Below are 14,868 nucleotides of genomic sequence, written 5' to 3' on the forward strand. Positions count from 1 at the left end.
GTTTTTTCTTCTTCATTATGCATTTTTTGGCCCCTGCGACTTATACTCCGGTGCGACTTATAGTCCGAAAAATACGGTAATTGCAATTACTCGCTTTGACAGCAATAGTTTTTACACATTTAAACGTTACTCAGTAGAAGCATATAAAGCGAATTGCTTGGGGCGGTCATGGTGCTGTGGTGGAGCGGTCGACTTCTGGTCCGAGGATCACAGGGTTCATGTGTTGAAGTGTCCTTGGGCAAGAAACTGAACCCCACACTGCGCCTGGTGGTTGTAGGTTGGCGCCAGTGTTCGGCAGTGGAGTCGCCATCAGTGTGTGTTTGTGTGTGAATGCAAAGTGCTTTGAGCTTTCAAGGAAGGTAATAAAGCACAATAAAAGAATATGTCATTTATAACTTCTCATTTTGGCTTCTGCTCTCTGATGTTCTTTCTGGATCTGGATCTGAACGTTTTACATGTGGTTTGAGCACAGGATGAGTACATGGGTAAGAAAGTTAGTAAGAAACAAAAAAAAAAAGGGAACTTCATGACAGGAAGGAGTTTGAAATCCTCTCCAGAGTTCAGTTTGGTGAAGATGGTGTGACAGAAGCAGTTTACATAAGAAAACCCTTTTTAAAGTGTTAGAGTTAATGCAGAGAAGAATAATTCATTGAATTTATTAAAATTTAGTTTTTAAATAAGTTATCAATGCTGTCAGTTATTGAAATGTTTGATGCATATTTTGACAAATGAACATAGTTTAGTTGTGGAAAGACTTCTTATCTGAGAATAAATATTATTTAAACAATTAATACATTTTTTTATTTAAATGTATTGATAAAATTCACAGATTAATTTTTTTAAGTGATTTCTTGCATTTTTTTTCATATAAATCAGCAAGAAGAAAGTTTTAATTGTAAGAATTCATAATTTTACTGTTAAAGTTGTTAGTTAATTTGTTAAATTGTTCATTTCAATTCAATAATTAAATTAAAACTGTACTTTTTGGACAAAATTAGTGATTCAATTTGACTTAACTTTTAAATCATTTGTCAACGATACTCAGATCTTGTGATATGTATATAAAAAAAAAAAGATTTGATGGTTTTAACACATTTTTTGTAGTTTAGATCTATTTTTTCTAAGCAAAGTTTAGATTAAAAAGTGTTTTTCCCAGCATTCACTCCGGCTGCGTCGTCTCCTTCTATCATGAACAAAGCAGCACATTGTTCAGCGTTGGAGGAGCCGTGTAGGACATGGGAGAACGCAGCAGTTTGAGGATGAGAGGAACCTGGCCGTGTAATTATTCGGTCCAAACCCGTCATTACCAGAGCCCTGTGGAAGGCAGTCGCTGCTAATTGTTTATGGGCTGTCACTCAGGGATCCCTGCGTGTTCCATCGCCGTGGAAACCGTCTGCTGGTGCCGCTCGGAGCTGATCCGCTTGTTCTGGGAACAATGGAACATCTGTGTGCCAAGATGATTGATGGAGGAGGAGTGATGAAGAGGAAGGTGGGGTCAGGAAGTCTTCTGTTGAGACTTTTCCCCAAAAAGAGTTCTTAAATCATGGTGTCATGCAGCAGCAGCAGCAGCAGCAGCAGCAGCAGCAGCAGCAGCTGAGGGGAAACCAAAGCCTTTGTGTATTCTTCAGCACCATGGAAGGTGTTCAGCTCCACCATCAATCATTCTGCACTTATAACTAACACGGCAGAACTTGATCAGAATTTTTGTATAATATCTTGAACCTCTTTGGTTCAAGAAGTGTTTAAAATCTTCCCCTTCAGAAATGTTGCACACATACGATTTTTTATTGTTATTGTAACATTAACTGTTGGATAAATCATGTTTTTTTTCCATCTAGCTGTCTTTTCTTCTGGTGATTTTGCAGATTTTTGCATTTTTTTTCTCCCCGTCCAACAGTCTCATCTGTTTCTAAGATGCTCCTGTAGCATTTGAGATTCTCCGTTTCTCATTTTGTTTGTTTAATAAACACATTTCTACTCGACATTTCCACACGCAGCACAAAGAACTTGTCATTTGGGCATCAAGGACTCGGTCTCAACAATCTAGCAGCTGGAAGAGTGTCGATTCTTAAAGCGAGCGCCTCAGAGGATGTGGTGTGTTCTTAAAATATTTTTGGGTGTGCATTGAAGTAACAGAAAAAGATATTTTTTGAATAAAACCCATCAAAAAATAGAAACTGCAACAATAACAATGTAATCAAGACATAAAAACGAAATAGTACACATTTTCTAGGCACTTTTTTTTTTTTTTTTTTTTACTGAGGATTGCTCATAAATATGAATCACTTCAGGTTTGTGTGTACACACATTTTACTCCTTTTGTTTTTTCTAACTGAAGCGAGCTCACAGGCTTGTTTTAAATCTGTATCTTACTCTGTCTTTAGCTTTAGCTTTTATAACGTTTAAATCTGTCACACATAAAGGGAATGTCTGTGGGAATCTTTGTTTCTTGAGTTTTAAAGTTCTGTTCCGACCATCTTTTGATCTGTAAAAGCGTTCCCAGTGGTTTTTAAATCATAATTATGTTTCTTAGCCAAAAACAGAAAAGCTTTTTAGTTTTGTAGGACATAATTTCTGAAGAGTGGCAGGAATTTGTCAGAAATTGGCCACTTTTGAGTCAGCTGATGCCATTTCTCCATGCAGGGGCATTAAGAGAGGAGGGGTGGGGGTTGAGGGGGGGATGTATCTCAGCACCTCCTTTGGATGTAGAGTCACATAACTGAAAACAAAAACCAGGAATACGTGAAACCACGAATAAAGAAACGTGAATACGTGGGGGAACACTGTAGCTGCTCTTTGACTCAAGATATGAGCAAAAAAAAAACGTAGAAATTCCATTTTGAGCTTATTTTTCTTTATATTATCAGAAAAATGCTACAAGAACATGTTAAAAACCCCACTTTTTATTTTAGCGAGTCTTTAAATGAGCTTTCATTTGCTTCTGATGCACAAACAGTCCTGACTCTCCGCTCTTCTTCTCCTCTCTAGGTGGCTCCTCTGTCCGGCTCTCTGAACGGCGAGCTCCTGTCCAGCCTCTCCAGCTCCTCCATCGACTCGCAGATCTCCCACAAGCCCTTGGTGCGCGGCAGCCTGTCGGTCGCTCCCGCCGACTACGCGGAGCGGCCCGAGGTGACAGTGCGGCGGGAGGCCGGCTCCTCTGGCCTCCCCCTGAAGACGGAAGTGCCGCTCCACCTCTTCAGCACCACCAACCAGCTGCACAAAGCGGTCGGCGTGCAGCAGCAGATCCCCACCAAACTGGCGGCAATCAACAGCGGCAAAGGAAAAGGTGGCAAGACCGGGAAAGCAACGCATCGCACAGACAGCTCCTGTAAGGACCTCATTTCTCGATCTCTAACTTAAAATTTAATATTTCCTATTCATGACAAAGTTATGCTTGGAAAAATACTAGACAGCGTTCTTTTATTTATTATGTGATTTATATTCTAAAGATGAGCTGCGATTTACAAACTCTGCTACGTAGAACTTAATTTTATTCAAAAAGTATAGATGTTTTTAGGTTCTTTTCATTACACACCTTAATTTGATTAACTTTATTGTCTGAAATCATCATTCAGCAAAAAAACATGTAATAAACACACAAACATTTCTGTTTTTACATGACAAGTGATTTTCATTTAATTGAAAATGGTGATTGGAGTTAGATAAAAACTTTGGCTCACTAAAGAACATTTTTTTATGTAATATGAGTTATTTTTCCCAGAAGTAAGACCCCCTTAATCCTTGAGGCTCCGCCTTTCACTTCTTATGGGTGCCACCCATTTCATGACATCACCCTAGAGCAGACCTCATGTTTCATCCCCGAAAACAAACATCCGAACTTTTCCAAATAAAAATATTGTGCATATAAAATCAACACGGAGAAAGCGTGTGTGTGTTAGCCTGGGGGCGGTGCTTGCAGGAAGGGGCTGTTCCCCACTTTGTGATGTCACAATGTGAGGACTCACTCATTTTCAGGGATTGGAAGGGGCTGGTGCTCACATGCTCAGAGAAAAATACCGCTTTGGGGAATGTTTCGTAAGGAGTTTGCATTATAGTTATGGATGTTGATGCGTTAACAAACGCGATTAATGAAGAAAAAAAATAATGCTTTAATATTTATTAACGCAAATTAATTACATTTCACTGAGCAACAATCTTCCACTTTGCCTAAAACGGTTCAGGCTTCCTCGGCGTGCGTTAAAAAACTTTGTCAGGTATTATCACATATATGCAATAGTCACTTACAAAAGAAATAAATATTCAATTTTTATTAATCTTTAATCTTTTTGTTTTCTCAGTTTCTATTGCTTTTTTCATAAACGGCAAACTATTTGATCCTTTTTTTTTGTTTTTTTTTTAAGGTGAGCATCATAGACATATTGAATATTGTGCATCCATCCACACCCTGCAGCCAATCAGAATCGAGTATTCACCTGGACCATATTATGAGTTTGTTTAAAGTGCAGAAACATGATGTTTGTTTCTTATGGTTGTAAATCAGCATCTTGGTTTCCTTGGAGTAAAACTGCAGACATAAAAGTCTTTATGTTGATGTGTTTTCTACACACATTTACATTTCTGGGTTAACACCTGATAAACTGAAACATTAACAATGAAAGAAAATGTTCTCTCTGGCCTGTTTTTGTTCAAAAGCAGCGTTTTGTTTTATAAAATTTTACTTGTAAAACATTGCGAATAATTGTGAATAATCACAACCCAAAAGTGTGATTAATCTGAGTATTTTTTAATTGATTGGCACCACTACTTATAATACACTTAAAATCTCAAAAAAGTCGATTCTGCATGCTAAAGGCTCTTCAAACTCTCAACGTTCAAACCTTTTTATTAAAATAAACCAAAGATCTGCCCACATTTAAAGATTTATGTAGATTTGTCAAACTGAACTTATTCTTTACTAGATTTATTGACGAGATTTACAGTTAATCAAGACACAGAACATGGCGTAAAAAAACAAAAAGGGGCATGCACAATTGTATTTAAGAAATCTGCTTAAGTTTACAAACCGTGCTAAAGCGAGGGATCACAGACACTGATAGATGCTGATCTGGAAAGTTCTCATGTTATCAAAAGTGGGTTAGAATGTGAAGCGAGATTCTGATAATCCTGTTTGTGCTTGTTTAGGCTTCCTGTCTGATTAACATCCCAGATTATTTACATTTTTGTTCAGTTTTGCATCAGTCGGTTGAGGCGGATGTGAAACCAACAAAGACTTGTTGTTCACAAACTGAGAAATTCATTTTTAGTGATGATTTAATCTTTCCAAGTGATGTTAATCACACTGGAAAGTATCGGTAAATAAGACGAATTTCCTCCTTTCTTCTCTTTAGTGGCTCCCCCTATTATTGCTGCCACAATATTCCTCTAAATTGGGATTTATCTGCTCCAAACTACAAAAGGCGACTTTGCTCCGGTTTAGGGCTTCCACAAATGATTATTTTATTAGTCGACTAATCACCGATTATTTTTCAGATTAGTCGACTAATCACCGATTATTTTTCAGATTAGTCGACTAATCGGGTCATGTGCAAAGTGGATGTAAAGCACACAACTTAACCATCATTAGCTTTAAACCAACTAAAAATAAAGACAATGAAGATGATAGTTTATTCAACTTTTAATAAATTTTGCAGTCTTTCCTTCATTAGTTTCTGGTATTAAAACTAAATTAAACTAGAAAAGTTACATTACCTGTGATAATACTAGTGTGAATGCCTTTTGCTGAAAGTAGTCACTGAAAATGGTGACATAATTTACTTTAATTGTGCAGGTATTTACTGAAAATACAAAGCTATTTGCTGAATGTTAAATTTGCTAAAAGACTGGAAAATGAGTATGAAAGAGCACAGAGATTGACCTAAATTTCAGAAAAAATTGTAGTAAAATTATTTAAAAATCCCTAATACACGCCAAATTTGCAAAATATTTAGTATGTTCCTTAAATATAAGGTAAACTCTAAATTAGCCCAAAAAACATTTGTAGATGTCAGATTAGCCAAAAAAGCTAGCACGTTGTCTAAACACTAGCTAAACTCCAAATCGCCTAAAATTCCTCAGTAAACTAAATTAGTCAAAAATGTTAGCCTGTTGCTAAAATAAAAACTAAACACTAAATTAGCCTAAAAAACCTCAGTAGATAAAAAATTAGCCAAAAACGTTAGCATGCTGCTAAAATATTAGCTAAATTCTAAAATAGCCTAAAATTCCATAGTAAACTAAATTAGTCAAAAACATTAGCATGTTGCTAAAATAGAAGCTAAACTCCAAATTAGCATTAAAAAACCTCAGTAGATAACAAATTAGCCAAAAACGTTAGCATGCTGCTAAAATATTAGCTAAATTCTAAAATAGCCTAAAATTCCTTAGTAAACTAAATTAGTCAAAAACATTAGCCTGTTGCTAAAATAGAAGCTAAACTCCAAATTAGCATTAAAAAACCTCAGTAATTAGCCGAAAAGGTAACACATTGCTTATACGCTAGCTGAACTCCAAAATAGCCTTAAATTCCTCAATAAGCTAAATTAGTCAAAAAAGTTAGCATGTTGCTAAATTAGAAGCTAAACTCTAAATTAGCCTATAAAACCTCAGTAGATAACAAATTAGCCAAAAACGTTAGCATGTTGCTAAAATATTAGCTAAACTCTAAAATAGCCTCAAATTCATTAGTAAACTAAGTTAGTCAAAAAGGTTAGCCTGTTGCTAAAATAGAAGCAAAACTCCAAATTAGCATAAAAAAAACCTCAGTAATTAGCCGAAAAGCTAACACATTGCTTATACGCTAGCTGAACTCCAAAATAGCCTTAAATTCTGCAATAAACTAAATTAGTCAAAAAGGTTAGCTTGTTGCTAAAATAGAAGCTAAACTCTAAATTAGCCTAAAAAAACCTAAGTAGAAAACAAATTTGCCAAAAATATTAGTATGTTGCTAAAATATTAGCTAAACACTAAATTCGCCCATTAAAACATCAGTAGATAACAAATTAGCCAAAAATGTTAGCATGTTGCTAAAATATATGTAAACTACAAATTAGCATACAAACCTCAGTAGATGCCAAACTATTCAAAAAAGCTAGCACATGGCTAAAGTACAAGCTAAACTCCAAAAGAGTGTAACCGAGCGAGGGGGAGGTTCGCTTATCTGTCACGCCGAAGTTAAAAAAAAAAAAAAAAAAACACAGGATAAGGACTCCGCCATGTGGTGGTTCTGCTCACTGTGTCTGTATTTATTTAGTTTATTTAACCTTTATTTTACAGAGAGCTCTAGCTGAACCTGCCACGCCTTTCCTGCCTCTACAGGAGCTCAGAAGGGCCACACAACTTCCAAAATAAAAGGAAGTTAGCTACAATAGCCTAAAATTCCTCTGTAAACTAAATAAGTCAAAAACATTAACCTATTGCTAAAATAGAAGCTAAACTCAAAATTAGCCTAACCCCCCCGATGCCAAATTAGCCAAAAAAGCTAGTAAGTTGCTTAAATATAGCCCAACTCCAAATTAGCATAATAAAAACCTCAGATTGACTCAATATAATATAAAATAACGGCTAATCGACAATTAAATAAGTCGTCGACTATTTTAATAGTCAACTCCGGTTAACCTCTACAATCTAGTGTTGTTATTCATTCCCCCTTTGTCCTTTTTCTCCTTCCTTGTCCTCTCAGCCTCAGCGGACATGAAGCAGATGCTTCCTCTGAAACTATCTGCCCGGGAGGAGAGCGCGGTGAAGGCCAAGCGCTCCATCAGCCCCCACCAGCCGCTCGCCACGCATCACCACACAGGTGTGTTTCAGCTCCAAACCTAATCTCCTTTTGTCTGCGCCGAGCTGCTGCAGCCTTTCTCACAGGCAAACATAAGCGGCGCATTGTTCCTCCGACCCCACCCAGTCACATTCCTCCGTGAAGCTCGTCTGGATGATGGACTCGCCCTGTGTAAACTCCTATCAGTTTCACGTTTCCTGCTGATTAATGGTCGCCGGCAGCACACATATTTTAATCCCACAGTTAAGAATTTCTCGGTTTGATCTGATCCGTTTTGTCCGATAGATCCGTCGATGCCCGCAGACGGCAGCGGCGTGGACCCCCCGCCCGCCTCCTACCCTCCGAACCTGCAGAAGCATCTCGCACACTCTCAGCCCTCCATGCACGCCGCCGCCGTGACCTCACAGAGCTCCGGGTCTCTCCAGTTCCAGCCGTCCGTGCAGCTGCAGAACTTCAACCCAAACGCGCCGGGAGCCGCCCCGCTTCCCGGGCTGGGCCACGCCGCCCCCCCACCCTACGCAGTCGCCACAGAGGAGCTGAGCAAGGAGGATGTCATCTTCTTTTAAAGTGAAGCACTCGGCCTCCTCAGAGGTGACGCCGTTCGTACTCAAACACTGCCGATCCAATAATACTAATTTATTCTCTGATCAAACCTAAATGCATTTGGAAGAAAATAGAAGCACTTTTAGTGTTTGAGAGAAAAAAAAATGAAGGTTTCTAAATGAAGGGGATGTGACTGAAGCGGAGCATCATGGGAGAATTGTTTTTCTGAAGACGGTCAGCGAAGCGGAGAAAAAAGTGCTGAATCTGGAACAAGAATAAATATTTCAGCAGAAGGGATCCAGCTATGCCTAACGTTTGCACACGGTGACAGACTCCATCCAGAGGGACGGAGGGAAACATCCTAAAGCTACATTTCATTTGCTTGTTAGAAAAAGGATGTTTTTTATTTTGTATTTTTTTCTATAACATTTTCTTATTCATGAGTTTGTTCTGTTTTATTGCTTTTATAAATTGTGACCAAAATCTGCATATTTGTCACTGTAGTCGCTGGAGAAAACGATGATGAAGAGCTTTGAGTTTGTCTCACCCCCCAGAAAAAAGACTCCATGAAGCCATATATACATAATGAAGTTGTGTTGACGTTACTTTGTGTTCAGGTTCGTCTCAAATCCACAACAAACAGTCAACAATTTGACAAAACTAACAGACGAATGGATGTTTTTCTTAAAGTTATCATCACTGGATTTCTTATTTAATATAAAAGGTTTTTAATTTTTATGCTTCAGAAAAAAAGTCATTTTTTAATTTAAAAATAGGTTAATTTTTCCAGCTTAAATGATGTTTTTGTGTTGGAAAAAAGCTAAAACCATTAAAGCTTGTTTTAATGCTGTACATACTGGATCTTAACTTCTTAAAATATTTTCCACTCGAATGGACGTGTAAGTGGAGCGGAGAGTTTTAAAGCCACAGCTCTGTGTGTTTAGGCAGAACACTCCAAACCGTAGTTTTGTAAATGAAGCGACTTGATGTTTCAGAGCGAGGAGGCGCTCGGCTCGCTCGGCTCGCTCTGATGATCTCTGCGCTCTGACAGGAAGGAGAAAAAAACTCTGATTCAGGGAGTCTCTTCATAACACGCTGAGCTCAAACTGCATCCAGGCGGAAGTTTTGCTGGGTAGCAGAACAGGATGTAACGATTTAATTCACACTTTTCTCAATAATTCAATACAAATAAACGATAACACATAAAATGATCACAAATCCTTTAATACTCGGCTCATGTTGCAACATATTCAGCTTGTAGAGAAAATAGACGGGAGAGCCAAAGAGAGTTCATAAAAAAAGAGCATGGCTCCCGGGAAGGAGTCACTTGGGTGAGCGACAAATCTCGGATTTTGCTTGCATTTGCGTTAATAAAATTTAGTAAACTTTTAAATCCGAAGGAACTGTGAGAGTTTCTCAGGAGGGAAGCGCAGTTACCTGCACACTAACAACTAGCCCGCATGGAGAAATGTCATCAGCTCTGCATTTCTCATTTTAGGCCAATGAAAATTTTGACGAGTTTGAATCCGATTTTTACCGAAGAATCGTTCCATCCTTAGTAGCGGATGTGAGGCGACTCCTCCTTTGATGACCATATCACCAATGCTGACTGAAGTTGTGGTGGAGACTTTAAGAATGTCAATAATCAAACATCACAGATGCTGGATTTTAAATGTAAAGTTGTAAGAGCTTCAGTTCTTCTCTGATCTTCTGGTGGACTGAAAGTCTGTTTGTTCTGTGGTGTCATTCAGAAAGTCAAACCACTGTGTGCACGAAGGCAAACATTGCAGTTCCTCTTTCACGGACGCTGGCACCGCTTGTTGGACCTGTTAAATGTAAATAATCCTCATGAACGAATTTTATTTTCTCAGCCAATTTTTTACACTAGTCACTTTGGATTGTAGCATACTTGAACAGGAAAATGAATGTTAATAATAATAATGACTATTTTTATTCTTATTATTTTCTGTAAACTTTTTAGTTGCCAAGATGTCGGATGTATCAGTAGCGCACAGCTTAACCTGTTTTGTACAACTTTTGTTCACGGCGCCACATTAGAGAAACGAACTGCTGCCTAAGAAATATTTAGTAATAAAAAAGTCTTCAAAAGAGTTTGACTGAATTTATTTTCATTCTTTTTCTGCTCTTCCAAATCCTCCCGACTATCCAATTACCTCGCTGACGAGGGTTTGTCAGCGTCTGGGAGGTGCAGTAATGGTGTTATTGAGCCCGTGTTTAGAGGGACTAATAACAGTGTTCTGTCAGACAAAGCTCTATTTTCAGTCTTTGTGGTTGAAGACCTCACTGCTGCCTTATTGTCACTCTGGCAGGACAGATGCTCCATCGGTGGCCAGCTTTTATTGTCTGCTGTCATTAGTGGCTTCTCTCTGTCTCCCTTCAACGATTCTTCTTTTTTGTTTTGTTTCTGCCTCCTCTCAGATCTTCCTCAGCTTGTGAGTTCTGCAGGAAGTCCGGAGCTCGGCTTTCTGCTGCTGCTGCGTCTGAGGTTTCTCGCGCCGCATAAAACAGAAACAAATAGACTCTGTGTGGAGCCAGACGGACGGACAAACATCATAAAATCCTTGGACAAATCTTAGCTTGATGGACTTCTGCTTTGGGTTCGGTGTCCCTCCTACAGTAACACTTTGAGACGTTTGGTTTAAAGACGATGAAAACATGTTCTTGTGGCATTTTTCTCATGATGGACGACACATAAACTGCATTTCTGAGAATTATTTTTTTAAATCCGTGGATTTCTAATAAACTCTTGCCGGTCTGCAGAAACTAGGTCCTTGAAAGCGACGCAGGTTTTTGTATTTTGGCTAAAAAGAGGATGATCATAATTTAAAGACCTTAAAATACCTCAAGACAATTGGAGAAATCTTAACTCAGGGGTGTCAAACTCAATCACACAATGGGCCAAAATCCAAAACACACCTGGGCGGGCTGAACCGCATAAACATTAAGCACTCTCTAGAACTTTAAAACTTTAAAACCGTAACTATTATGAACTAGATATACAGCATTACCTGCAATAATGCTAGTATGAAAGCTGTAAGCTGAATTTGGCCGCTGAAGATGCTAGATGCTAAAATTTAAAGCTAAAAATACTTAAGCTGATAGCTGAGTTAACAGCTGAAAATGCTGAAGTTGATAGCTGAAAACACAAAAGCTGAAAACGCTGAAGTTAACAGCTGAAAATGCTGAAGTTGATGGCTAAAAACACTAAAGCTGTAGTTGATAGCTGAAAACACTGAAGCTGAAAATGCTGAAGTTGATAGCTGAAAACACTGAAGCTGATAGCTGAAAACACTGAAGTTGATAGCTGAAAACACTGAAGCTGATAGCTGAAAATGCTGAGGTTGATGGCTGAAAACACTGAAGCTGATAGCTGAAAACGCTGCAGCTGTTAGCTGAAAATGCTGTAGTTGATGGCTGAAAACACTGAAGCTGATAGCTGATAATGCTGAAGTTGATAGCTGAAAACACTGTAGTTGATAGCTGAAAACGCTTAAGATGAAAGCTGAAAATGCTGAAGTTGATAGCTGAAAACGCTGAAGATGAAAGCAGAAAACGCTGAAACCGATAGTTGAAAACACTGACGTTGATAGCTGAAATTTGTGAAATGAATAGCTGAAATTGCTGAAGCTAAAAACGCTGACGCTGATAGCAGCTAAAATACTAGTTAAATGCCAAATTAACTTAAAAAAAAATAAACTTAGTTTAGCCAAAACAGCTAGCATGTAGCTGAAAAAATGGCTAAACTTCAAAACCGCACTGTAGACCTTATTATTTCAGAAGAAGAAAGTATGAACAAAATACTGATTTTTTTAGGCCACAGATAGTTACATTAAAATATTTCCTTAAAAGAGTTTGGAAAATTCATGCCTGTGAGTTTATGAAGATGTTCATTTATTCACCAATGTATGTTTACGTTAACCGAGCGTTAGCACTAGCCGTCCTATGGGAAATCCCATTAAATGCTAGCATCAAGCTAGTGGACTTTAGCATTTTGTGCTAAATCGATCTCTCCTTTTAAGGATGGATTGATCTATTAAGCTTTGATCAATTCATCTATTTTATCAACCCAGCCTTTTTTATTTTCTGACATTTTCTGGTGTTTTTTTGTGTTTTTTGTGAGTCAGTCAGTATTTTGGTGTTTTATGTAAACAGAAAAATATCCCACAAATTGCTGTTTTTGTTGCGTTCTGCTCCTTTTCTGAGTTCAGTGGAGAAGAACTCCATCTGCTCTGTTTGACGTGACGACGATGGGCAGCGATCGAACACACCTCTGCCTCCAACTCGCATTACATAATCCCCGCTGGTGGAGCGAGGAAGACTATTTTAGAAAGATAAAGGTCAGCTGTGTGCGTTTACCACATTCATGTAAACGCAGATATTTCTCAGGGTTTGGAAAAGTGTCGGATGTAAACTTCCTGTCACTCTTCTGAATTTGGAAGAATGGGAGCGGTTGTTCCTCCATCCTCCTCCGCTGACCTCTTATCTGGCGTCGGGGACGGAAGGCCTCGGGTTGAAAGCAGAGCCATTGTTCGGTCACAAGAGACGCTTCAGGTGGATTGAAAACATGGATTATAAAGGAAGTGTGCGCCGCGTTGACTCGCCCTTTGTGCTCACAGGACTTGCGTTTCACAGTCAGCTGTGGCTCGGCGGCGTTCCTGTCGGGCCGGTTCGGCTCCCGTCAGGAGGAGTGTTGAGGGTTTCTCACGTTCTGCTGAACGTTTGAGTTTTACCGGTTAATCTGCTGACTCCTGAGCAAAAGGAAAAAGGAATCTGGGTGTTTTAATATCTTCAGAGGACTTAGAACCACTTTATGTAGCTTGACCTCAATATTTCCAGGAGGATTTGGAGGAAAAGTTCTGTTTTCTGTTGCATAAATCAAAAACAGCATCTGCAGTGGTTTATTCATCTATCCTTGAATAGTCAGAAGACACAAACTAAATCCCTTCAATCTAACAAAACCTCTGTGAGCTCCTCTGTTCAGTCCAGTCTCAGAAACCTCAGGGTGAAACGCAGTTTTAACCGTAAATGATTTTTATGAGAAAAATGCTACAAGAACATGTTAAAATCACAAAGGTGGGTGGATTATCCCGATTTGAGGAGATCTGATCTGGTCATTTACCATCTTCTTGGACACAGGTATAGGTATCTGGATCCGCTCTAAAGTGGTTAGCCTCATTTCTATCAGGTAGATCATTTTCTGTTGCATCTTCAAAGTCCTCCTCTGCTTCCCTCACTTCTGGTGTACCACAAGGCTCTGTTTCGGATCCTCTATTGTTCATTTTATGTCTACTGCATTTGCAGCTTTTTTTTAAGGATTTCTTACCATTTTTACGCTGATGATATTGAATTGTATGTGTCTTTTAAACCTCAGGATATTTTTAAACTATAGATTTTACGCAGGTGTTTGGATTCGGTCTAGAGTTGAATGTGAACTTTCTCCATTTAACCCTTCCGCTCTCCTTACATTACCAAACTGAGTCCAATTACGTCGCGTTCTGTGATTGAGATGCTGATCCAACTCCATCTTCACACATTCAAGCAAAAAATCTCTAGAGCGGCTTCAGGTTTTCCAAAAGGATTTTAAAATATTTACCTTGTTGTTAATCCAGCTGCACTGGCTATCTGACCGTGATCCAATATCTCCTCCATTGAAAATGAATGGGAGTCAATGACTGCAGTAGACATGGTGGGTTTTGGACCCACTTTCTTGGATTTTACATGGGGTGAGACTAGGGCTGGGAATCACTGGGTACCTCACGATACGATACGATACGCGATACATGGCTCACGATATCGATAATATCGCGATACTGCGATAATTGGTAAAAATCCTCTCTAATAACTACCATTATATAGAACATGTTTTTGGGGGGAAATATATCCCCATTTGTCTTTTTTACCTTAAACACAATCATACTAAACAACTTTTCTTATTTTGTGCAACAAATTATAGACACTTTTGTGCAAAATTGTTGAAATCAGTAATACTATGTCTTTGACAAACATTGACAACAACCGAATTGGAATTATCTGTCAGATTCAATGTTAACAATAGTAAACATGATCAGCAGTGACACTACTTAGTGCAGAATTGTTGTAAACAGAACAAATATTAAATAAGTCAAGTAGTGACAGCTATCTACCTCCAAAAGAACGTCACACCAAAGGATGATGAATATAATGTTTTACAGCCTCTCTCAAAATTGACCTAATTTTTTGTGCACTTTTCTCTCACTTGAAAAGGGCTGAGCATCCAAAAATAAAGGCTGATTTACTCAGACTGTTACTTGAGATTATTTTTCCAATTTTTATCATTTTTCCATTTGGTCAGTCAGCAGTTAATAGGTAAAATCCTTAAAACACACATAATAATGGCAATAAATATAATTTTAAGTGCTTCAATTTATTAGCATTCTCCCTAATTTTACATTGAATTCATGTACTTTAGTTTAATTACATTTAAATTTAAGTTCTTACATCAAATCCTGCTTTTTTATTTAAGAATTACTTTAAATTAACATTAGCAACAA

General features: G+C 38.3%; 1 protein-coding gene across 3 annotated transcripts in view; it reads left to right on the forward strand.

The window, feature by feature from the left end:
* The window catches only part of LOC112150802 (rho guanine nucleotide exchange factor 18), a 63,078-nt gene extending 52,650 nt beyond the window's left edge, over positions 1–10,428 (forward strand). For all 3 annotated transcript variants that reach the window (XM_024279294.2, XM_024279291.2, XM_024279293.2), the window contains exons 29-31: positions 2,989–3,328; positions 7,679–7,795; positions 8,060–10,428. In XM_024279294.2, the coding sequence (XP_024135062.1) occupies positions 2,989–3,328; positions 7,679–7,795; positions 8,060–8,340 (738 nt within the window). In that variant the 3' untranslated portion in view covers positions 8,341–10,428. The remainder of the gene's footprint in view (positions 1–2,988; positions 3,329–7,678; positions 7,796–8,059) is intronic.
* Positions 10,429–14,868: the final 4,440 nt, after the last annotated feature.

The sequence above is a fragment of the Oryzias melastigma genome, linkage group LG4 (assembly GCF_002922805.2).
Source record: "Oryzias melastigma strain HK-1 linkage group LG4, ASM292280v2, whole genome shotgun sequence".
NCBI lineage: Eukaryota > Metazoa > Chordata > Actinopteri > Beloniformes > Adrianichthyidae > Oryzias > Oryzias melastigma.